This window comes from Hemiscyllium ocellatum, chromosome 4 (assembly GCF_020745735.1).
Source record: "Hemiscyllium ocellatum isolate sHemOce1 chromosome 4, sHemOce1.pat.X.cur, whole genome shotgun sequence".
NCBI lineage: Eukaryota > Metazoa > Chordata > Chondrichthyes > Orectolobiformes > Hemiscylliidae > Hemiscyllium > Hemiscyllium ocellatum.
In genome coordinates this window covers 143,193,908-143,220,503 of record NC_083404.1, presented here as the reverse complement: position 1 = coordinate 143,220,503, position 26,596 = coordinate 143,193,908, and the positions used below count along the sequence as shown (strand labels likewise).

The window sequence follows — 26,596 nt, the reverse complement described above, 5'->3', positions numbered from 1 at the left end:
GGGACAGAGTGAACCGGGACAGTGTGACCCGGGACAGTGAGTGACCCGGGACAGTGTGACCCGGGACAGTGTGAGTGACCCAGGACAGTGTGAGTGTCCCGGGACAGTCTGACGGACCCGGGACAGTGTGAGTGACCCGGGATAGTGTCAGTGACCCAGACAGTATGAGTGACCCGGGACAGTGTGACCCAGGACAGTGTGGGTGACTCAGGTCAGTGTGAGTGACCCTGGACATTGTGAGTGTCCCGGGACAGTTGAGTGACCCGGGACAGTGTGAGTGACCCAGGACAGTGTGACTCGGGAAAGTGTGAGTGAACCGGGATAGTGTGACCCGGGACAGTGTGAGTGACACGGGACAGTGTGAGTGACCCAGGTCAGTGTGAGTGACCAGGGACAGTGTGAGTGACCCGGGACAGTATGAGTGACCCAGGACAGTGTGTGTGACCCGGGTCAGTGTGAGTGTCCCGGGACAGTGTGAGTGACCCAAGACAGTGTGACCCGGGACAGTGTGAGAGACCCGGGACAGTGTGAGTGACCCGGGACAGTACGAGTGACGCGGGACACTGTGACCCAGGACAGTGTGAGTGACCCGGGACAGTGTGGGTGACCTGGGAGAGTGTGTTTGTTCCGGGACAGTGTGAGTGTCCCGGGACAGTGTGAGTGACCCGAGACAGTGTGTGTGACCCGGGAGAGTGTGAGTGACCCAGGTCAGTGTGAGTGACCCGGGACAGTGTGAGTGACCCGGGACAGGGTGAGTGTCCCGGGACAGTGTGACTGACACAGGACAGTGTGAGTGACCCGAGTCAGTGTGACCCGGGACAGTGTGAGAGACCCGGGACAGTGTGAGTGACCCGGGACAGTGTGGGTGACCTGGGATAGTGTGAGTGACCCAGGACAGTGTGAGTGCCCTGGGATAGTGTGAGTGACCCAGGACAGTGTGTGTGACCTGGGATAGTGTGAGTGACCCAGGACAGTGTGAGTGCCCTGGGATAGTGTGAGTGACCTGGGATAGTGTGAGTGACCCAGGTCAGTGTGAGTATCCTGGGATAGTGTGAGTGACCCGGGACAGTGTGACCCGGGACAGTGAGTGACCCGGGACAGTGAGTGACTTGGGACAGTGTGACCCGGGACAGTGTGACCCGGGACAGTGAGTGACCCGGGACAGAGTGAACCGGGACAGTGTGACCCGGGACAGTGAGTGACCCGGGACAGTGTGACCCGGGACAGTGTGAGTGGCCCAGGACAGTGTGAGTGTCCCGGGACAGTCTGACGGACCCGGGACAGTGTGAGCGACCCGGGATAGTGTCAGTGACCCAGACAGTATGAGTGACCCGGGACAGTGTGACCCAGGACAGTGTGGGTGACTCAGGTCAGTGTGAGTGACCCTGGACATTGTGAGTGTCCCGGGACAGTTGAGTGACCCGGGACAGTGTGAGTGACCCAGGACAGTGTGACTCGGGAAAGTGTGAGTGAACCGGGATAGTGTGACCCGGGACAGTGTGAGTGACACGGGACAGTGTGAGTGACCCAGGTCAGTGTGAGTGACCAGGGACAGTGTGAGTGACCCGGGACAGTATGAGTGACCCAGGACAGTGTGTGTGACCAGGGTCAGTGTGAGTGTCCCGGGACAGTGTGAGTGACCCAAGACAGTGCGACCCGGGACAGTGTGAGTGACCCGGGACAGTGTGAGTGACCCGGGACAGTACGAGTGACGCGGGACACTGTGACCCAGGACAGTGTGAGTGACCCGGGACAGTGTGGGTGACCTGGGAGAGTGTGTTTGTTCCGGGACAGTGTGAGTGTCCCGGGACAGTGTGAGTGACCCGAGACAGTGTGTGTGACCCGGGAGAGTGTGAGTGACCCAGGTCAGTGTGAGTGACCCGGGACAGTGTGAGTGACCCGGGACAGTGTGAGTGCCCCAGGACAGGGTGGCCCGGGACAGTGTGAGTGTCCCGGGACAGTCTGACTGACCCGGGACAGTGTGTGTGACCCGGGAGAGTGTGAGTGACCCAGGTCAGTGTGAGTGACCCGGGACAGTCTGACTGACCCGGGACAGTGTGTGTGACCCGGGAGAGTGTGAGTGACCCAGGTCAGTGTGAGTGACCCGGGACAGTGTGAGTGACCCAGGACAGTGTGAGTGCCCCGGGACAGTGTGGCCCGGGACAGTGTGAGTGTCCCGGGACAGTCTGACTGACCCGGGACAGTGTGTGTGACCCGGGAGAGTGTGAGTGACCCAGGTCAGTGTGAGTGACCCGGGACAGTCTGACTGACCCGGGACAGTGTGTGTGACCCGGGAGAGTGTGAGTGACCCAGGTCAGTGTGAGTGACCCGGGACAGTGTGAGTGACCCGGGACAGTGTGAGTGCCCCGGGACAGTGTGGCCCGGGACAGTGTGAGTGTCCCGGGACTGTCTGACTGACCCGGGACAGTGTGTGTGACCCGGGAGAGTGTGAGTGACCCAGGTCAGTGTGAGTGACCCGGGACAGTCTGACTGACCCGGGACAGTGTGTGTGACCCGGGACAGTGTGAGTGACCCAGGTCAGTGTGAGTGTCCCGGGACAGTCTGACTGACCCGGGACAGTGTGTGTGACCCGGGACAGTGTGACCCAGGACAGTGTGGGTGACCCAGGTCAGTGTGAGTGACTCGGGACAGTGTGAGTGACCCGGGACAGTGTGAGTGACCTGGGACACTGTGAGTGACTTGGGACAGGGTGAGTGACCCAGGTCAGTGTGAGTGACCCGGGACAGTGTGGGTGACCTGGGACAGTGTGAGTGACCCAGGTCAGTGTGAGTGTCCCGGGACAGTGTGAGTGTCCCGGGACAGTGTGAGTGACCCGAGACAGTGTGACCCGGGACAGTGTGAGAGACCCGGGACAGTGTGAGTGACCCGGGACAGTACGAGTGACGCGGGACACTGTGACCCAGGACAGTGTGAGTGACCCGGGACAGTGTGGGTGACCTGGGAGAGTGTGTTTGTTCCGGGACAGTGTGAGTGTCCCGGGACAGTCTGACTGACCCGGGACAGTGTGAGTGACCCGAGACAGTGTGACCCGGGACAGTGTGAGTGACCCGGGACAGTACGAGTGACGCGGGACACTGTGACCCAGGACAGTGTGAGTGACCCGGGACAGTGTGGGTGACCTGGGAGAGGGTGTTTGTTCTGGGACAGTGTGTGTGCCCCGGGACAGTGTGGCCCGGGACAGTGTGAGTGTCCCGGGACAGTCTGACTGACCCGGGACAGTGTGTGTGACCCGGGAGAGTGTGAGTGACCCAGGTCAGTGTGAGTGACCCGGGACAGTGTGAGTGACCCAGGACAGTGTGAGTGCCCCGGGACAGTGTGGCCCGGGACAGTGTGAGTGTCCCGGGACAGTCTGACTGACCCGGGACAGTGTGTGTGACCCGGGAGAGTGTGAGTGACCCAGGTCAGTGTGAGTGACCCGGGACAGTCTGACTGACCCGGGACAGTGTGTGTGACCCGGGAGAGTGTGAGTGACCCAGGTCAGTGTGAGTGACCCGGGACAGTGTGAGTGACCCGGGACAGTCTGACTGACCCGGGACAGTGTGTGTGACCCGGGAGAGTGTGAGTGACCCAGGTCAGTGTGAGTGACCCGGGACAGTCTGACTGACCCGGGACAGTGTGTGTGACCCGGGACAGTGTGAGTGACCCAGGTCAGTGTGAGTGTCCCGGGACAGTCTGACTGACCCGGGACAGTGTGTGTGACCCGGGACAGTGTGACCCAGGACAGTGTGGGTGACCCAGGTCAGTGTGAGTGACTCGGGACAGTGTGAGTGACCCGGGACAGTGTGAGTGACCAGGGACACTGTGAGTGACTTGGGACAGGGTGAGTGACCCAGGTCAGTGTGAGTGACCCGGGACAGTGTGGGTGACCTGGGACAGTGTGAGTGACCCAGGTCAGTGTGAGTGTCCCGGGACAGTGTGAGTGTCCCGGGACAGTGTGAGTGACCCGAGACAGTGTGACCCGGGACAGTGTGAGAGACCCGGGACAGTGTGAGTGACCCGGGACAGTACGAGTGACGCGGGACACTGTGACCCAGGACAGTGTGAGTGACCCGGGACAGTGTGGGTGACCTGGGAGAGTGTGTTTGTTCCGGGACAGTGTGATGTCCCGGGACAGTCTGACTGACCCGGGACAGTGTGAGTGACCCGAGACAGTGTGACCCGGGACAGTGTGAGTGACCCGGGACAGTACGAGTGACGCGGGACACTGTGACCCAGGACAGTGTGAGTGACCCGGGACAGTGTGGGTGACCTGGGAGAGTGTGTTTGTTCTGGGACAGTGTGTGTGCCCCGGGACAGTGTGGCCCGGGACAGTGTGAGTGTCCCGGGACAGTCTGACTGACCCGGGACAGTGTGAGTGACCCGGGAGAGTGTGTGTGACCCGGGAGAGTGTGAGTGACCCGGGACAGTGTGAGTGACCCAGGACAGTGTAACCCAGGACAGTTTGAGTGACTCAGGACAGTGTGAGTGACCCGGGACAGTGTGAGTGACCTGAGACAGAGTGACCCGGGACAGTGTGAATGACCCGGGACAGTGTGAGTGACCCGGGACAGTGTGAGTGACCCGGGACAGTGTGTGTGACCCGTGACAGTGTGAGTGACCCGGGACAATGTGAGTGACCCAGGACAGTGTGTGTGACCCGGGACAGGGTGAGTGACCCAGGTCAGTGTGAGTGACCCGGGACAGTGTGAGTGACCCAGGACAGTGTAACCCAGGACAGTTTGAGTGACTCAGGACAGTGTGAGTGACCCGGGACAGTGTGAGTGACCTGAGACAGAGTGACCCGGGACAGTGTGACTGACCCGAGACAGTGTGACCCGGGACAGTGTGAGTGACCCGGGACAGTACGAGTGACGCGGGACACTGTGACCCAGGACAGTGTGAGTGACCCGGGACAGTGTGGGTGACCTGGGAGAGTGTGTTTGTTCTGGGACAGTGTGAGTGCCCCGGGACAGTGTGGGTGACCTGGGAGAGTGTGTTTGTTCCGGGACAGTGTGAGTGTCCCGGGACAGTCTGACTGACCCGGGACAGTGTGAGTGACCCGAGACAGTGTGACCCGGGACAGTGTGAGTGACCCGGGACAGTACGAGTGACGCGGGACACTGTGACCCAGGACAGTGTGAGTGACCCGGGACAGTGTGGGTGACCTGGGAGAGGGTGTTTGTTCTGGGACAGTGTGTGTGCCCCGGGACAGTGTGGCCCGGGACAGTGTGAGTGTCCCGGGACAGTCTGACTGACCCGGGACAGTGTGTGTGACCCGGGAGAGTGTGAGTGACCCAGGTCAGTGTGAGTGACCCGGGACAGTGTGAGTGACCCAGGACAGTGTGAGTGCCCCGGGACAGTGTGGCCCGGGACAGTGTGAGTGTCCCGGGACAGTCTGACTGACCCGGGACAGTGTGTGTGACCCGGGAGAGTGTGAGTGACCCAGGTCAGTGTGAGTGTCCCGGGACAGTGTGAGTGTCCCGGGACAGTGTGAGTGACCCGAGACAGTGTGACCCGGGACAGTGTGAGAGACCCGGGACAGTGTGAGTGACCCGGGACAGTACGAGTGACGCGGGACACTGTGACCCAGGACAGTGTGAGTGACCCGGGACAGTGTGGGTGACCTGGGAGAGTGTGTTTGTTCCGGGACAGTGTGAGTGTCCCGGGACAGTCTGACTGACCCGGGACAGTGTGAGTGACCCGAGACAGTGTGACCCGGGACAGTGTGAGTGACCCGGGACAGTACGAGTGACGCGGGACACTGTGACCCAGGACAGTGTGAGTGACCCGGGACAGTGTGGGTGACCTGGGAGAGGGTGTTTGTTCTGGGACAGTGTGTGTGCCCCGGGACAGTGTGGCCCGGGACAGTGTGAGTGTCCCGGGACAGTCTGACTGACCCGGGACAGTGTGTGTGACCCGGGAGAGTGTGAGTGACCCAGGTCAGTGTGAGTGACCCGGGACAGTGTGAGTGACCCAGGACAGTGTGAGTGCCCCGGGACAGTGTGGCCCGGGACAGTGTGAGTGTCCCGGGACAGTCTGACTGACCCGGGACAGTGTGTGTGACCCGGGAGAGTGTGAGTGACCCAGGTCAGTGTGAGTGACCCGGGACAGTCTGACTGACCCGGGACAGTGTGTGTGACCCGGGAGAGTGTGAGTGACCCAGGTCAGTGTGAGTGACCCGGGACAGTGTGAGTGACCCGGGACAGTCTGACTGACCCGGGACAGTGTGTGTGACCCGGGAGAGTGTGAGTGACCCAGGTCAGTGTGAGTGACCCGGGACAGTCTGACTGACCCGGGACAGTGTGTGTGACCCGGGACAGTGTGAGTGACCCAGGTCAGTGTGAGTGTCCCGGGACAGTCTGACTGACCCGGGACAGTGTGTGTGACCCGGGACAGTGTGACCCAGGACAGTGTGGGTGACCCAGGTCAGTGTGAGTGACTCGGGACAGTGTGAGTGACCCGGGACAGTGTGAGTGACCTGGGACACTGTGAGTGACTTGGGACAGGGTGAGTGACCCAGGTCAGTGTGAGTGACCCGGGACAGTGTGGGTGACCTGGGACAGTGTGAGTGACCCAGGTCAGTGTGAGTGTCCCGGGACAGTGTGAGTGTCCCGGGACAGTGTGAGTGACCCGAGACAGTGTGACCCGGGACAGTGTGAGAGACCCGGGACAGTGTGAGTGACCCGGGACAGTACGAGTGACGCGGGACACTGTGACCCAGGACAGTGTGAGTGACCCGGGACAGTGTGGGTGACCTGGGAGAGTGTGTTTGTTCCGGGACAGTGTGATGTCCCGGGACAGTCTGACTGACCCGGGACAGTGTGAGTGACCCGAGACAGTGTGACCCGGGACAGTGTGAGTGACCCGGGACAGTACGAGTGACGCGGGACACTGTGACCCAGGACAGTGTGAGTGACCCGGGACAGTGTGGGTGACCTGGGAGAGTGTGTTTGTTCTGGGACAGTGTGTGTGCCCCGGGACAGTGTGGCCCGGGACAGTGTGAGTGTCCCGGGACAGTCTGACTGACCCGGGACAGTGTGTGTGACCCGGGAGAGTGTGTGTGACCCGGGAGAGTGTGAGTGACCCGGGACAGTGTGAGTGACCCAGGACAGTGTAACCCAGGACAGTTTGAGTGACTCAGGACAGTGTGAGTGACCCGGGACAGTGTGAGTGACCTGAGACAGAGTGACCCGGGACAGTGTGAATGACCCGGGACAGTGTGAGTGACCCGGGACAGTGTGAGTGACCCGGGACAGTGTGTGTGACCCGTGACAGTGTGAGTGACCCGGGACAATGTGAGTGACCCAGGACAGTGTGTGTGACCCGGGACAGGGTGAGTGACCCAGGTCAGTGTGAGTGACCCGGGACAGTGTGAGTGACCCAGGACAGTGTAACCCAGGACAGTTTGAGTGACTCAGGACAGTGTGAGTGACCCGGGACAGTGTGAGTGACCTGAGACAGAGTGACCCGGGACAGTGTGACTGACCCGAGACAGTGTGACCCGGGACAGTGTGAGTGACCCGGGACAGTACGAGTGACGCGGGACACTGTGACCCAGGACAGTGTGAGTGACCCGGGACAGTGTGGGTGACCTGGGAGAGTGTGTTTGTTCTGGGACAGTGTGAGTGCCCCGGGACAGTGTGGCCCGGGACAGTGCGAGTGTCCCGGGACAGTCTGACTGACCCGGGACAGTGTGTGTGACCCGGGAGAGTGTGAGTGACCCAGGTCAGTGTGAGTGACCCGGGACAGTGTGAGTGCCCCGGGACAGTGTGGCCCGGGACAGTGTGAGTGTCCCGGGCAGTCTGACTGACCCGGGACAGTGTGTGTGACCCGGGACAGTGTGAGTGACCCAGGTCAGTGTGAGTGTCCCGGGACAGTCTGACTGACCTGGGACAGTGTGTGTGACCCGGGACAGTGTGACCCAGGACAGTGTGGGTGACCCAGGTCAGTGTGAGTGACTCAGGACAGTGTGAGTGACCCGGGACAGTGTGAGTGACCCGGGACAGTGTGAGTGACCTGGGACACTGTGAGTGACCTAGGACAGGGTGAGTGACCCAGGTCAGTGTGAGTGACCCGGGATAGTGTGGGTGACCTGGGACAGTGTAAGTGACCCAGGACAGTGTGTGTGACCTGGGATAGTGTGAGTGACCCAGGTCAGTGTGAGTGTCCCGGGACAGTGTGAGTGTCCCGGGACAGTGTGAGTGACCCGAGACAGTGTGACCCGGGACAGTGTGAGTGACCCGGGACAGTACGAGTGACGCGGGACACTGTGACCCAGGACAGTGTGAGTGACCCGGGACAGTGTGAGTGTCCCGGGACAGTCTGACTGACCCGGGACAGTGTGTGTGACCCGGGAGAGTGTGAGTGACCCAGGTCAGTGTGAGTGTCCCGGGACAGTCTGACTGACCCGGGACAGTGTGTGTGACCCGGGACAGTGTGACCCAGGACAGTGTGGGTGACCCAGGTCAGTGTGAGTGACCCGGGACAGTGTGAGTGACCCGGGACAGTGTGAGTGACCTGGGACACTGTGAGTGACCTGGGACAGGGTGAGTGACCTGGGACAGGGTGAGTGACCCAGGTCAGTGTGAGTGACCCGGGACAGTGTGAGTGACCCTGGACAGTGTGAGTGACGCAGGACAGTGGGTGTGACCCGGGACAGTGGGTGTGACCCGGGATAGCGTGTGTGACCCGGGATAGTGTGTATGACCCAGGTCAGTGTGTGTGACCTGGGACAGTGTGACCCAGGACAGTGTGAATGACCCGGGACAGTGTGTGTGACCCGGGACAGTGTGTGTGACCCGGGATAGTGGGTGTGACCCGGGACAGTGGGTGTGACCCGGAAGAGTGTGTGTGACCCGGGATAGTGTGTATGACCCAGGTCAGTGTGTGTGACCTGGGACAGTGTGACCCAGGTCGGTGTGAATGACCCGGGACCATGTGACTGACCCGGGACAGTGTGTGTGACCCGGGACAGTGTGAGTGACCCGGGACAGTCTGAGTGACGCAGGACAGTGTGAGTGACCCGGGACAGTGTGCGTGACCCGGGACAGTGTGAGTGACCCAGGACAGTGTGAGTGACCTGGGACAATGTGAGTGACCTGGGACAGTGTGACCTGGGACAGTGTGAATGACCCAGGAAAGTGTGAGTGACCTGGGACAGTGTGACTCGGGACAGTGTGTGTGACCCGGGACAGTGTGACCCGGGACAGTGTGACCTGGGATAGTGTGACCTGGGACAGTGTGACCCGGGACAGAATGACCCCGGAACAGTGAGGGTACAGCAATGGTTTGTTTAATTTGAATTCCTATACGGGATGTGGGTGCTGCTCCCTGGGCCCAGTATTTGCCTGTCTCTCAGTGCCCTCGGGACAGTGAGAGGCCGAGAATTCTCTCAGTCTGGAGTCTCATGTGGTCCCGGCCGGGTAACGGGGGCCCATTCTATCCTAAAAGGAACATCTGTGACCCCGATGGGTCAGCATCAGCAAGATGGACTGAATGGTCTCCTTCTGTGCTGGATTATTTCAATGGTTTGATAGTACAGCGATGTGAGAGAACAGGGGACTGTGGGAGTATACCCATGTTATGTGGACAGGGACTGGCATCCCTGTGCACACACAGGGACAGTGTGTACACAGAGGGGACAGCCCTGGGGTGGGGTGGCTTCGTGTGATGTGGGGAACGATGGTGGCTCAGGGTCAGTGACTGTGTCTGACTGCGGTTCTCTCCCTCCCAGGTTCCAGGTGAGGATGTCAACAGGCCAGCTGCAGCGATTGTGAAAGCGAAAGAGAATGCAGCCAGCCACCACCTCCTCCAGGAGCAGTACCGCGCCGAATATGAGAAAGCTCAACCTGTCATCAAACAAACGGTGATGGAGACAGAGGGCCCAGACATCACAGAGACGTACCGAGAACAAATCCGACACTGGTTCATCGAGTGCTAGTAAGGCACAGCACTCGGCATCGTCCACACCTTCACACCCATCCAACACCACCGCCCACCACTCAGCTCAGGGAAACCATTCAAACATCAATAACCAGGGGGTTCAACAACAACCCAACCAAACCAGAACACCTACATCCCCACTCCCTCAGCACTGACCCTCCGACAGTGCCCACTCCCTCAGCACTGACCCTCCGACAGTGCCCACTCCCTCAGCACTGACCCTCCGACAGTGCCCGCTCCCTCAGCACTGACCCTCCGACAGTGCCCACTCCCTCAGCACTGACCCTCCAACAGTGCCCACCCCCTCAGCACTGACCCTCCGACAGTGCCCACTCCCTCAGCACTGACCCTCCGACAGTGCGACACTCCCTCAGCGCTGACCCTCCGACAGTGCAGCACTCCCTCAGTGCTGACCCTCCGACAGTGCCCACTCCCTCAGCACTGACCCTCCGACAGTGCGGCACTCCCTCAGCACTGACCCTCCGACAGTGCGGCACTCCCTCAGCACTGACCCTCCGACAGTGCCCACTCCCTCAGCACTGACCCTCCGACAGTGCCCACTCCCTCAGCGCTGACCCTCTGGTGCTGTGATTGGTGGACAATGCTCAGTTCCTGACCTATCGCAGGTGCCCGCTGAAGCCTCTCCCTGTGTCTCTGACTGTGTCTGCGTTGTGCCCACAGTAACACTTCGGGAAAGTTTCCGGATTATCCCACCGTGGAACAGGGAGGCTCTGACATTATCTTTGCTGAGAAAACCCCTGAGCAGGTAAGAGCCCCTTCTCTGTGGGACGTTTCCAGAAAACGTCATTGTGATATTTGTCCCCTTTGATGGAGGTGGTGAAAGATGGAGATCCCTGAGTCATTGCTGGGACTCTCCCTCACAGCGTTGTGGGTCAAAGTGCAGCGCATAGTCTCCTCGAGCACTACTCACCCCCACCTACTCAAGGGGCACATAGTGACGGGTAATAAATGCTGGCCCCACCCGCGATGTCCAAATCCTCTTTCGAGTATCATGAGAATCTAAAATATGAAGGGTCTGTCAGTTCGTTTGATCTTTAAGTGGGATAAAGGGTTGGCACAAGATTGAGGGCCGAAGGGTCTGTACTCTCCTATACTGTTCTCTGCTCCATGTTCGAGGAACTAGGAATAGGACCATTCAGCCCCTCTAGCCTGGTCTGCCCTTTAATCTGGTCAGGGCTGATTTCCGCTTAGCTTCAACTCCCCTTTCCAGTCTGCTCCCCCTAACCCTCCAACCCCGTTACTGATTAAAACTCTCCTTAAATTTCCTCAATGACCCCGTATCCAGCACACCTTTGGGAGTGAATTCCACATTCACGGCCCTTTGGGAGATTTTCCTTCCCAGCTCGGTCTTAAATCTGTCAATCGTTACCTCCCAAACGGTGACCTCTCGTTCTCCCTGGCCCCACATGAAGACGTTGTGTCTCTCTGTGTTTACTTTCTGAATCCCCTTCAGCCTCTTCTTTACCTCAATTAGAGTCTTCTTATTCGTTTTAATTCCCAAACTCCCGGGAGCATCAGCCTCAACTGCTCAATCTCTTTTCAGATGGCAAACCTCTCATCTCAACTCAATCGAGTGAATCTCCTCAGAACCTGCCCATGGAGGGGGATTGACCCTGTACACTGAACTCACCAAAGGCCTGTGCAACACTTTCCGACTCTTAGACTCAATTCCTTTTGCAGTAAATGGCAGAATTCCATTTCCTTTCCTTATGACCTGCGGTTCCTGCAGACTGGTGAAATATCTCCCCGAGAGACCATCACCATGTCCCCCTTCATTCACACGGGGAGAGTCCCTGACCCTGACCCAGCTCCCTCAGAGCCAGCTCTCAGAGTGAGCAGAACCCCTGACACTCCTGTATATTCCTGTCAGCCAGGGCTCTCTGATTGGATTGAATAAAATTGAATTTATTGTCATGTGTACCAAGGCACAGTGAAAAGCTTTGGGTTAGTGTGGTGCTGGAAAAGCACAGCAGGTCAGGCAGCATCCGAGGAGCAGGGAGATCGACGTTTCAGGCAAAAGCTCTTCATCAGGAATAATGAGGGGCTCCTGCCCAAAACGTCGATTTTCCTGCTCCTCGGATGCTGCCTGACCTGCTGTGCTTTTCCAGCAACACTCTAATCTAGAATCTGATTTCCAGCATCTGCAGTCCCCACTTTCCCCACAGTGAGAAGCTTTGTCTTGTGAGCAACACAGCCAGGTCCCAGAGTTAAATAACAGGGAAACAGCAGCAAAAACTAAAACACAGGGACAGGGGAATGTTCAGGAGTTTGAGAGTCCATTCAGTATTCTAACAGTAGGGTAGAAACTGTTACGAAACCGGCTGGTGAGTGTGTTCAGGTTTCTGTACCTTCTCCGCGATGGTAGAGGTTGTAGAAAAACATTGCCATGGTGTGATGGATCTTTGAGAATGCTGGCGGCCTTTCCTTGACAGCGGGCCTGGTAGATGGATTCTACAGACGGGAGGTTGGCCATTGTGATTGTCTGGGCCGAGTTCCCCACTCTCTGTAATCGTCTCTGATCTTGAATGATACAGTTGCCGTACCTGGTAGTGATACACCCAGACAGAATGCTCTCAATGGCACACCTATAAAAGTTGGTAAGGGTATTTGCTGTCATGCTAAATTTCCTCAGCTGCCTGAGGAAGGAGAGACATTGTTGGGCCTTTGTAACCAGTGCATCCACATGAAGAGCTTGTTGTGGATGACCACTCCCAGGAGCTTGACACTCTCCACTCGTTCCACCTCTGTGCTGTTACTGTGTAGGGGGGCATGAGTAACATCCCCCACACCCCTCACACCCCTCACACCCCTCACACCCCCCACACCCCTCACACCCCTCACACCCCTCACACCCCTCACACCCCTCACACCCCTCACAACCCCCACACCCCTCACACCCCTCACACCCCCCACACCCCTCACACCCCTCACACCCCCCACACCCCTCACACCCCTCACACCCCTCACACCCCTCACACCCCCCACACCCCTCACACCCCCCACACCCCTCACACCCCTCACACCCCCCACACCCCTCACACCCCCCACACCCCCCACACCCCTCACACCCCCCACACCCCCCACACCCCCACACCCCCCACACCCCCCACACCCCTCACACCCCTCACACCCCTCACACCCCCCACACCCCTCACACCCCCCACACCCCTCACACCCCCCACACCCCCCACACCCCTCACACCCCCCACACCCCTCACACCCCTCACACCCCCCACACCCCTCACACCCCTCACACCCCTCACACCCCCCACACCCCTCACACCCCTCACACCCCCCACACCCCTCACACCCCTCACACCCCCCACACCCCCCACACCCCTCACACCCCCCACACCCCTCACACCCCTCACACCCCTCACATCCCTCACACCCCTCACATCCCCCACACCCCTCACACCCCTCACATCCCTCACATCCCTCACACCCCTCACACCCCTCACATCCCTCACACCCCTCACACCCCTCACACCCCTCACATCCCTCACACCACTCTCACCCCTCACATCCCTCACACCCCTCTCACCCCTCACATCCCTCACACCCCTCACACCCCTCACACCCCCCACACCCCTCACACCCCTCACACCCCTCTCACCCCTCTCACCCCTCACACCCCCCACACCCCTCACACCCCTCACACCCCTCACATCCCTCACACCCCTCACATCCCCCACACCCCTCACACCCCTCACATCCCTCACATCCCTCACACCCCTCACACCCCTCACATCCCTCACACCCCTCTCACCCCTCACACCCCCCACACCCCTCACACCCCTCACACCCCTCACACCCCTCACATCCCTCACATCCCTCACACTCCTCACATCCCTCACATCCCTCACACCCCTCTCACCCCTCTCACCCCTCACACCCCTCACACCCCCCACACCCCTCACACCCCTCACATCCCTCACACTCCTCACATCCCTCACACCCCTCACACCCCCCACATCCCTCACACCCCTCACACCCCTCACACCCCTCACATCCCTCACACCCCTCACACCCCTCACACCCCTCACACCCCCCACATCCCTCACATCCCTCACACTCCTCACATCCCTCACACCCCTCACACCCCTCACACCCCTCACACCCCTCACATCCCTCACACCCCTCACACCCCTCACATCCCTCACACCCCTCACACTCCTCACATCCCTCACACCCCTCACATCCCTCACACCCCTCACACCCCTCACACCCCTCACATCCCCCACACCCCTCACACCCCTCACACCCCTCACACCCCTCACATCCCCCACACCCCTCACACCCCTCACACCCCTCACACCCCTCACATCCTCACACCCCTCACACCCCTCACACCCCTCACATCCTCACATCCCTCACATCCCTCACACCCCTCACACCCCTCACACCCCTCACACCCCCCACACCCCTCACACCCCTCACACCCCCCACACCCCTCACACCCCTCACACCCCCCACACCCCCCACACCCCTCACACCCCTCACATCCCTCACACACCCCACACCCCCCACACCCCTCACACCCCTCACACCCCTCACACCCCTAACCTATCCATATCTTGTTATACATTTCTCCTGTTTTCATTGTACCTTCCGATTTCGGTATCTGCTGATTCGGAGACAGTGCTGTCTGTGATGTTATCAACGTTGGGGTCTTGCTGTCCCGGACATCTCACTGACCAGAAGGAGACCCAGTTATCCTGACTCTCTCCTTGCAGGTGGTTTGTCAGTTCTCGATCTAAGCAAACAAATTACCCCAACCCCACGTGATCTTCCCTGAACTTCATCGGAAATGTATCATTCGGGCCTGTTCCTGTTTCTAGCTCCATCATCGTTCTCCCATCCTCCGACCTTTGATCCCTTTCCTTCCCCGTTCCTCAGTTATTAACCTCCCCACTATGTTCCTTCGCACTCTCCCCTAGTCCTCTCTTCTCACCTTCCTCTCTGTAGAGGGGTTCCCCAGAATCTGTTTCTCACATTCCCGTCTTGACCCCAAACCCAGCTCTTGGCAGAGATTCTGGCCGAGGAGGAAGAGAAAGAAAATCAGAAAGGGAAAAAAGGCAGCGTGAAGGAGCCGAAGAAAGAGAAAAAGAAGAAAACTAAAGCAGAGGTGAGACAGAACACGGGCAATGTCCCACTGCACCGAGAGTGTACACCACGGGCAATGTCCCACTGCACCGAGAGTGTACACCACGGGCAATATCCCACTGTACCGAGAGTGTACACCACGGGCAATATCCCACTGCACCGAGAGTGTACACCACGGGCAATGTCCCACTGCACCGAGAGTGTACACCACGGGCAATATCCCACTGCACCGAGAGTGTACACCACGGGAAATATCCCACTGCACCGAGAGTGTACACCACGGGCAATATCCCACTGTACCGAGAGTGTACACCACGGGCAATATCCCACTGCACCGAGAGTGTACACCACGGGCAATGTCCCACTGTACCGAGAGTGTACACCACGGGCAATGTCCCACTGCACCGAGAGTGTACACCACGGGCAATGTCCCACTGTACCGAGAGTGTACACCACGGGAAATATCCCACTGTACCGAGAGTGTACACCACGGGCAATGTCCCACTGTACCGAGAGTGTACACCACGGGCAATATCCCACTGTACCGAGAGTGTACACCACGGGCAATGTCCCACTGTACCGAGAGTGTACACCACGGGAAATGTCCCACTGTACCGAGAGTGTACACCACGGGCAATATCCCACTGTACCGAGAGTGTACACCACGGGCAATATCCCACTGTACCGAGAGTGTACACCACGGGAAATGTCCCACTGTACCGAGAGTGTACACCACGGGCAATGTCCCACTGTACCGAGAGTGTACACCACGGGAAATGTCCCACTGTACCGAGAGTGTACACCGCGGGCAATGTCCCACTGTACCGAGAGTGTACACCACGGGGCAATATCCCACTGTACCGAGAGTGTACACCACGGGAAATATCCCACTGTACCGAGAGTGTACACCACGGGCAATGTCCCACTGTACCGAGAGTGTACACCACGGGCAATGTCCCACTGCACCGAGAGTGTACACCACGGGCAATATCCCACTGCACCGAGAGTGTACACCACGGGCAATATCCCACTGTACCGAGAGTGTACACCACGGGAAATATCCCACTGTACCGAGAGTGTACACCACGGGCAATATCCCACTGTACCGAGAGTGTACACCACGGGCAATGTCCCACTGTACCGAGAGTGTACACCACGGGCAATATCCCACTGTACCGAGAGAGTACACCACGGGCAATATCCCACTGTACCGAGAATGTACACCACGGGAAATATCCCACTGTACCGAGAGTGTACACCACGGGCAATGTCCCACTGTACCGAGAGTGTACACCACGGGAAATATCCCACTGTACCGAGAGTGTACACCACGGGCAATGTCCCACTATACCGAGAGTGTACACCACGGGAAATGTCCCACTGTACCGAGAGTGTACACCACGGGCAATGTCCCACTGTACCGAGAGTGTACACCACGGGCAATATCCCACTGTACCGAGAGTGTACACCACGGGAAATATCCCACTGTACCGAGAGTGTACACCACGGGAAATATCCCAATGTACCGAGAGTATACACCACGGGCAATATCCCAATGTACCGAGAGTGTACACCACGGGAAATGTCCCACTGTACCGAGAGTGTACACCACGGGCAATGTCCCACTGTACCGAGAGTGTACACCACGGGGCAATATCCCACTGTACCGAGAGTGTACACCACGGGAAATATCCCACTGTACCGAGAGTGTACACCACGGGCAATGTCCCACTGTACCGAGAGTGTACACCACGGGCAATATCCCACTGCACCGAGAGTGTACACCACGGGCAATATCCCACTGTACCGAGAGTGTACACCACGGGAAATATCCCACTGTACCGAGAGTGTACACCACGGGCAATATCCCACTGTACCGAGAGTGTACACCACGGGCAATATCCCATTGTACCGAGAGTGTACACCACGGGAAATATCCCACTGTACCGAGAGTGTACACCACGGGCAATATCCCACTGTACCGAGAGTGTACACCACGGGCAATATCCCACTGTACCGAGAGAGTACACCACGGGAAATAACCCACTGTACCGAGAGTGTACACCACGGGCAATATTCCACTGTACCGAGAGTGTACACCACGGGAAATATCCCACTGTACCGAGAGTGTACACCACGGGCAATATCCCACTGTACCGAGAGTGTACACCACGGGAAATATCCCACTGTACCGAGAGTGTACACCACGGGAAATATCCCAATGTACCAAGAGTATACACCACGGGCAATATCCCAATGTACCGAGAGTGTACACCACGGGCAATATCCCACTGTACCAAGAGTGTACACGACAGGACAGTACACTGCACACCACAGGACTGTGCACTGCACCCACAAGACAATACACTGTACACCACAGGACAGCACACTCAACACCACAGGACAGTACACTGTACACCACAGGACAATACACTGTACACCATAGGACAGTATACTGTACTCCACAGGACAGTACACTGCACACCACAGGACAGTACACTGCGCACCACAGGACAATACACTGTACACCACAGGACAGTACACTGTACACCACAGGACAATACATTGTACTCCACAGGACAATACACTGTACCCCACAGGACAGTACATTGTACACACAGGACAGTACACTGTACTCCATAGGCCAGTACACTGTACACCACAGGACAATACACTGTACACCACAGGACAGTAAACTGTACTCCACAGGACAGTACACTGTACACCACAGGACAATACACTGTACACCACAGGACAGTAAACTGTACTCCACAGGACAGTACACTGTACTCCACAGGACAGTAAACTGTACTCCACAGGACAGTACACTGTACACCACAGGACAATACACTGTACTCCACAGGACAGTACACTGTACACCACAGGACAGTACACTACACACCACAGGACAGTACACTGTACACCACATCACAATACACTGTACACCACAGGACAGTACACTGTACTCCACAGGACAGTACACTGCACACCACAGGACAGTACACTGTACACCACATCACAATACACTGTACACCACAGGACAGTACACTGTACTCCACAGGACAGTACATTGTACACACAGGACAGTACGCTGTACTCCACAGGCCAGTACACTGTACACCACAGGACAATACACTATACACCACAGGACAGTACACTGTACTCCACAGGACAATACACTGTACACCACAGAACAGTACCCTGTACTCCACAGGACAATACACTGCGCACCACAGGACAGTACACTGTACTCCACAGGACAGTACACTGTATACCACAGGACAGTACACTGTACACCACAGGACAATACACTGCACACCACAGGACAGTACACTGTAAACCACAGGACAATACACTGTAAACCACAGGACAGTACACTGCGCACCACAGGACAGTACACTGTACACCACAGGAAAATACACTGTACACCACAGGACAATATACTGTACTCCACAGGACAGTACACTGCACACCACAGGACAGTACACTGTACACCACAGGACAATACACTGTACTCCACAGGCCAGTACACTGCACAACACAGGACAGTACACTGTACACCACAGGACAATACACTGTACACCACAGGACAGTACACTGTACACCACAGGAAAATCCACTGTACACCACAGGACAGTACACTGTACACCACAGGACAGTACCCTGCACACCACAGGACAGTACACTGTACACCACAGGACAGTATACTGTGCTCCACAGGACAGTACACTGTAACCACAGGACAGTACACTGTACACCACAGGACAATACACTGTACACCACAGGACAGTACACTGTACTCCACAGGACAGTATACAGTACACCACAGGACAATACACTGTACTCCACAGGACAGTACACTGCACACCACAGGACAGTACACTGTACACCACAGGACAGTACACTGTACTCCACAGGACAGTACACTGTACACCACAGGACAATACACTGTACTCCACAGGACAGTACGCTGTACACCACAGGACAATACACTGCGCACCACAGGACAGTACACTGTACTCCACAGGACAGTACACTGTACACCACAGGACAGTACACTGTACTCCACAGGACAATACACTGCACACCACAGGACAGTACACTGTAAACCACAGGACTGTACACTGTACACCACAGGACAGTACACTGTACACCACAGGACAGTACACTGTAAACCACAGGACAATACACTGTACACCACAGGACAGTACACTGCGCACCACAGGACAGTACACTGCACACCACAGGACAATACACTGCGCACCACAGGACAGTACACTGTACTCCACAGGACAGTACACTGTACACCACAGGACAGTACACTGTACTCCACAGGACAATACACTGCACACCACAGGACAGTACACTGTACACCACAGGCCAGTACACTGCGCACCACAGGACAGTACACTGTACACCACAGGACAATACACTGTACACCACAGGACAATACACTGTACTCCACAGGACAGTACACTGCACACTACAGGACAATACACTGAACACCACAGGACAGTTCACTGTACTCCACAGGACAGCACACTGTACACCACATCACAATACACTGTACTCCACAGGACAGTACACTGCATACCACGGGACAGTACACTGTACACCACAGGACAATACACTGTACACCACAGGACAATACACTGTACTCCACAGGACAGTACACTGTACACCGCAGGACAGTACACTGCGCACCACAGGACAGTACTCTGTACACCACAGGACAATACACTGTACACCACAGGACAATACACTGTACTCCACAGGACAGTACACTGTACTCCACAGGACAGCACACTGTACACCACATCACAATACACTGTACTCCACAGGGCAGTACACTGCACACCACAGGACAGTACACTGTACTCCACAGGACAATACACTGTACACCACAGGACAATACACTGTACTCCACAGGACAGTACACTGTACACCACAGGACAGTACACTGCACACCACAGGACAATACACTGTACACCACAGGACAATACACTGTACTCCACAGGACAGTACACTGTACTCCACAGGACAGCACACTGTACACCACATCACAATACACTGTACTCCACAGGACAGTACACTGCACACCACAGGACAGTACACTGTACTCCACAGGACAATACACTGTACACCACAGGACAATACACTGTACTCCACAGGACAGTACACTGTACACCACAGGACAGTACACTGCACACCACAGGACAGTACACTGTACACCACAGGACAATACACTGTACTCCACAGGACAGTACACTGCACAACACAGGACAGTACACTGTACACCACAGGACAATACACTGTACACCACAGGACAGTACACTGTACACCAGAGGACAGTACACTGTACTCCACAGGACAGTACACTGTACTCCACAGGACAGTATACAGTACACCACAGGACAGTACACTGCACACCACAGGACAGTACACTGTACACCACTGGACAGTACACTGCACACCACAGGACAGTACATTGCGCACCACAGGACAATACACTGCACACCACAGGACAGTAAACTGTACACCACAGGACAGTACACTGCACACCACAGGACAGTACACTGTACTCCACAGGACAGTACACTGTACACCACAGGACAATACAATGCACACCACAGGACAGTACACTGTACACCACAGGACAGTACACTGTACTCCACAGGTCAGTACACTGCACACCACAGGACAATACACTGCACACCACAGGACAGTACACTGTACACCACTGGACAGTACACTGCACACCACAGGACAATACACTGTACACCACAGGACAGTACACTGCGCACCACAGGACAATACACTGTACTCCACAGGACAATACACTGTGCACCACAGGACAGTACACTGCGCACCACAGGACAGTACACTGCGCACCACAGGACAGTGCACTACACCACAGGACAGTACACTGTACACCACAGGACAGTACACTGTACACCAGAGGACAGTACACTGTACTCCACAGGACAGTATACAGTACACCACAGGACAGTACACTGCACACCACAGGACAGTACACTGCACACCACAGGACAATACACTGTACACCACAGGACAGTACACTGTACAGCACAGGACAATACACTGTACACCACAGGACAGTACATTGCACACCACAGGACAATACACTGCACACCACAGGACAGTACACTGTACTCCACAGGCCAGTACACTGTACTCCACAGGTCAGTACACTGTAAACCACAGGACAGTACACTGTACTCCACAGGACAGTACACTGCACACCACAGGACAGTACACTGCACACCACAGGACAGTACACTGTACACCACAGGTCAGTACACTGTAAACCACAGGACAGTACACTGTACTCCACAGGACAATACATTGTACACCACAGGACAGTACACTGTACTCCACAGGTCAGTACACTGCACACCACAGGACAGTCCACTGTAAACCACAGGACAGTACACTGCACACCACAGAACAGTACACTGTACTCCACAGGACAGTACACTGTACACCACTGGACAGTACACTGCACACCACAGGACAATACATTGTACACCACTGGACAGTACACTGCACACCACAGGACAATACACTGTACACCACAGGACAGTACATTGCGCACCACAGGACAATACACTGTACTCCACTGGACAATACACTGTACTCCACAGGACAATACACTGTACACCACAGGACAGTACACTGCGCACCACAGGACAGTACACTGTGCACCACAGGACAGTGCACTACACCACAGGACAGCACACTGTGCACCACAGGACAGTACACTGTACACAACAGGACAGCACTCAGTACACCACAGGACAATACACTGTACACCACAGGACAGTACACTGCACTCACAAGACAGTACACTGTACTCCACAGGACAATACACTGTACTCCACAGGACAGTAAACTGTACACCACAGGACAGTACACTGCACACCACAGGACAGTACACTGTACTCCACAGGACAGTACACTGTACACCACAGGACAATACAATGCACACCACAGGACAGTACACTGTACACCACAGGACAGTACACTGTACTCCACAGGTCAGTACACTGCACACCACAGGACAATACACTGCACACCACAGGACAGTACACTGTACACCACTGGACAGTACACTGCACACCACAGGACAGTACACTGTACACCACAGGACAGTACACTGCGCACCACAGGACAATACACTGTACACCACAGGACAATACACTGTACTCCACAGGACAATACACTGTACACCACAGGACAGTACACTGCGCACCACAGGACAGTACACTGCGCACCACAGGACAGTGCACTACACCACAGGACAGCACACTGTGCACCACAGGACAGTACACTACACCACAGGACAGCACACTGTGCACCACAGGACAGTACACTGTACACCACAGGACAGTACTCAGTACACCACAGGACAATACACTGTACACCACAGGACAGTACACTGCACTCACAAGACAGTACACTGTACTCCACAGGACAGTACACTGTACACCACAGGACAATACAATGCACACCACAGGACAGTACACTGTACACCACAGGACAGTACACTGTACTCCACAGGTCAGTACACTGCACACCACAGGACAATACACTGCACACCACAGGACAGTACACTGTACTCCACAGGTCAGTACACTGCACACCACAGGACAATACACTGCACACCACAGGACAGTACACTGTACTCCACAGGACAATACACTGCACACCACAGGACAGTACACTGTACTCCACAGGACAGTACACTGTACACCACAGGACTGTACACTGTACACCACAGGACAGTACACTGTACACCACAGGACAATACACTGCACACCACAGGACAATACACTGTACTCCACAGGACAGTACACTGTACACCACAGGACAATACACTGTACACCACAGGACAATACACTGCACACCACAGGACAGTACACTGCGCACCCCAGAAAATTCCCTGCACACCACAGGACAGTACACTGTACTCCACAGGACAGTACACTGTACACCACAGGACAATACACTGCACACCACAGGACAGTACACTGTACACCACAGGACAATACACTGCACACCACAGGACAATACACTGTGCTCCACAGGACAGTACACTGCGCACCACAGGACAATACACTGTACACCACAGGACAGTACACTGTACACCACAGGACAGTACACTGCGCACCACAGGACAATACACTGTACACCACAGGACAATACACTGTACACCACAGGACAGTACACTGTACTCCACAGGTCAGTACACTGCACACCACAGGACAGTACACTGTACACCACCGGACAATACACTGTACACCACAGGACAGTACACTGTACTCCACAGGTCAGTACACTGCACACCACAGGACAGTACACTGTACACCACAGGACAATACACTGCACACCACAGGACAGTACACTGCACACCACAGGACAGTACACTGTACACCACAGGACAGTACACTGTACACCACAGGACAGTACACTGCGCACCACAGGACAATACACTGTACCCACAGGACAATACACTGCACACCACAGGACAGTACACTGCACACCACAGGACAGTATACTGTACTCCACAGGACGGTACACTGCGCACCACAGGACAATACACTGTACACCACAGGACAATACACTGCACACCACAGGACAATACACTGCACACCACAGGACAGTACACTGTACACCACAGGACAGTACACTGTACTCCACAGGACAGTACACTGTACTCCACAGGACAGTAAACTGTACTCCACAGGACAGTACACTGTACTCCACAGGACAGTACACTGTACACCACAGGACAGTACACTGCACACGACAGGACAGTACACTGCACACCACAGGACTGTACACTGTACACCACAGGACAATACACTGTACACCACAGGACAGTACACTGTACACCACAGGACAGTACACTGTACTCCACAGGACAGTACACTGTACACCACAGGACAGTACACTGTACTCCACAGGACAGTACACTGTACTCCACAGGACAGTACACTGTACACCACAGGACAATACAATGCACACCACAGGACAGTACACTGTACACCACAGGACAGTACACTGTACTCCACAGGTCAGTACACTGCACACCACAGGACAATACACTGCACACCACAGGACAGTACACTGTACACCACAGGACAGTACACTGTACTCCACAGGTCAGTACACTGCACACCACAGGACAATACACTGCACACCACAGGACAGTACACTGTACTCCACAGGACAATACACTGCACACCACAGGACAGTACACTGTACTCCACAGGACAGTACACTGTACACCACAGGACTGTACACTGTACACCACAGGACAGTACACTGTACACCACAGGACAATACACTGCACACCACAGGACAGTACACTGTACACCACAGGACAATACACTGTACTCCACAGGACAGTACACTGTACACCACAGGACAATACACTGTACACCACAGGACAATACACTGCACACCACAGGACAGTACACTGCGCACCCCAGAAAATTCCCTGCACACCACAGGACAGTACACTGTACTCCACAGGACAGTACACTGTACACCACAGGACAATACACTGCACACCACAGGACAGTACACTGTACACCACAGGACAATACACTGCACACCACAGGACAATACACTGTGCTCCACAGGACAGTACACTGCGCACCACAGGACAATACACTGTACACCACAGGACAATACACTGTACACCACAGGACAGTACACTGTACTCCACAGGTCAGTACACTGCACACCACAGGACAGTACACTGTACACCACAGGACAATACACTGCACACCACAGGACAGTACACTGCACACCACAGGACAGTACACTGTACTCCACAGGTCAGTACACTGCACACCACAGGACAGTACACTGTACACCACAAGACAGTACACTGTACACCACAGGACAGTACACTGCGCACCACAGGACAATACACTGTACCCACAGGACAATACACTGCGCACCACAGGACAGTACACTGCACACCACAGGACAGTATACTGTACACCACAGGACAATACACTGCACACCACAGGACAGTACACTGTACACCACAGGACAGTACACTGTACTCCACAGGACAGTACACTGTACTCCACAGGACAGTAAACTGTACTCCACAGGACAGAACACTGTACACCACAGGACAATACACTGTACTCCACAGGACAGTACACTGTACACCACAGGACAGTACACTGCACACCACAGGACAGTACACTGTACACCACAGGACAGTACACTGTACACCACAGGACAATACACTGCACACCACAGGACAGTACACTGTACACCACAGGACAGTACACTGTACTCCACAGGACAGTACACTGTACACCACAGGACTGTACACTGCACACCACAGGACAATACACTGCACACCACAGGACAGTACACTGTACACCACAGGACAGTACACTGTACACACAGGACAATACACTGTACACCACAGGACAGTACACTGTACACCACAGGACAATACACTGTACACCACAGGACAGTACACTGTACACCACAGGACAATACACTGTACACCACAGGACAGTACACTGTACACCACAGGACTGTACACTGTACACCACAGGACAATACACTGCACACCACAGGACAGTACACTGTACACCACAGGACAGTACACTGTACTTTATCGACTGAACCCAAACATCCTCAGATGCTTCATCAATGACCTCCCCTCCATCTTAAGGTCGGAAGTGGGGATAGTCGCCAATGACGACGCAATGTTGAGCACCATTCGCAACTCCTCAGCACTGAAGCAGCCCATACCTAAATACAACAACATCTGGACAGTATTCAGGCTTGGGCTGACAAGTGACAAGTAACATTCGCCACACAATGCCAGGCAATAACCATCACCAATCTAACCAGACAATCTAACCACCGCCCCATGACATTCAACGGTGTTACCATCACTGAATCCCCCACTCTCAACATCCTGGAGGTCACCATTGACCAGAAACTGAACTGGACTCACCACATAAACACAGCGGCTACAAGAGCAGGGCAGAGACTGGGGATACTAGCTCCCCTCCTGACTCCCCAAAGCCTGTCCATCATCTACAAGGCCCGACTCAGGAGGGGGAGGGAATACTCCCCACTGGCCTGGATGGGGACAGCTCCAACAACACTCAAGAAGCTCAACACCATCCAGGACACAGCAGCCTGCTGCTTATTAATGATCTGTCCCTGTACACTTCGTCTTTAAACAATTAATCTCATTGTATCGTACAGAATTCGAACAGTCCCAAAAATAAACAAAAAGTCAATGTTTTTGTCCTTACCTCACCTGGACAGTCATTGCTAGAAACCAAAATGGGAACAGTAGTTGTTGGAGCATGAGGGAAGGCTGCAGTGTGGTTGGTGTACTGTCCTGTGGTGTACAGTGTGGTTGGTGTATTGTCCTGTGGTGTACAGTGTGGTTGGTGTACTGTCCTGTGGTGTACAGTGTGGTTGGTGTATTGTCCTGTGGTGTACAGTGTGG

The 26,596-nt window shown here is 55.7% G+C and overlaps 1 protein-coding gene across 1 annotated transcript in view; it reads left to right on the top strand.

Moving 5' to 3' along the window:
- Positions 1–11,437, top strand: part of LOC132815260 (dynein regulatory complex protein 11-like) — a 98,030-nt gene extending 86,593 nt beyond the window's left edge. Inside the window, exons 5-7 of the mRNA XM_060824074.1 lie at positions 9,734–9,939; positions 10,624–10,708; positions 11,417–11,437. Coding sequence (XP_060680057.1) covers positions 9,734–9,939; positions 10,624–10,708; positions 11,417–11,437 — 312 coding nt within the window. The remainder of the gene's footprint in view (positions 1–9,733; positions 9,940–10,623; positions 10,709–11,416) is intronic.
- The last annotated feature ends 15,159 nt before the right edge of the window (positions 11,438–26,596 follow it).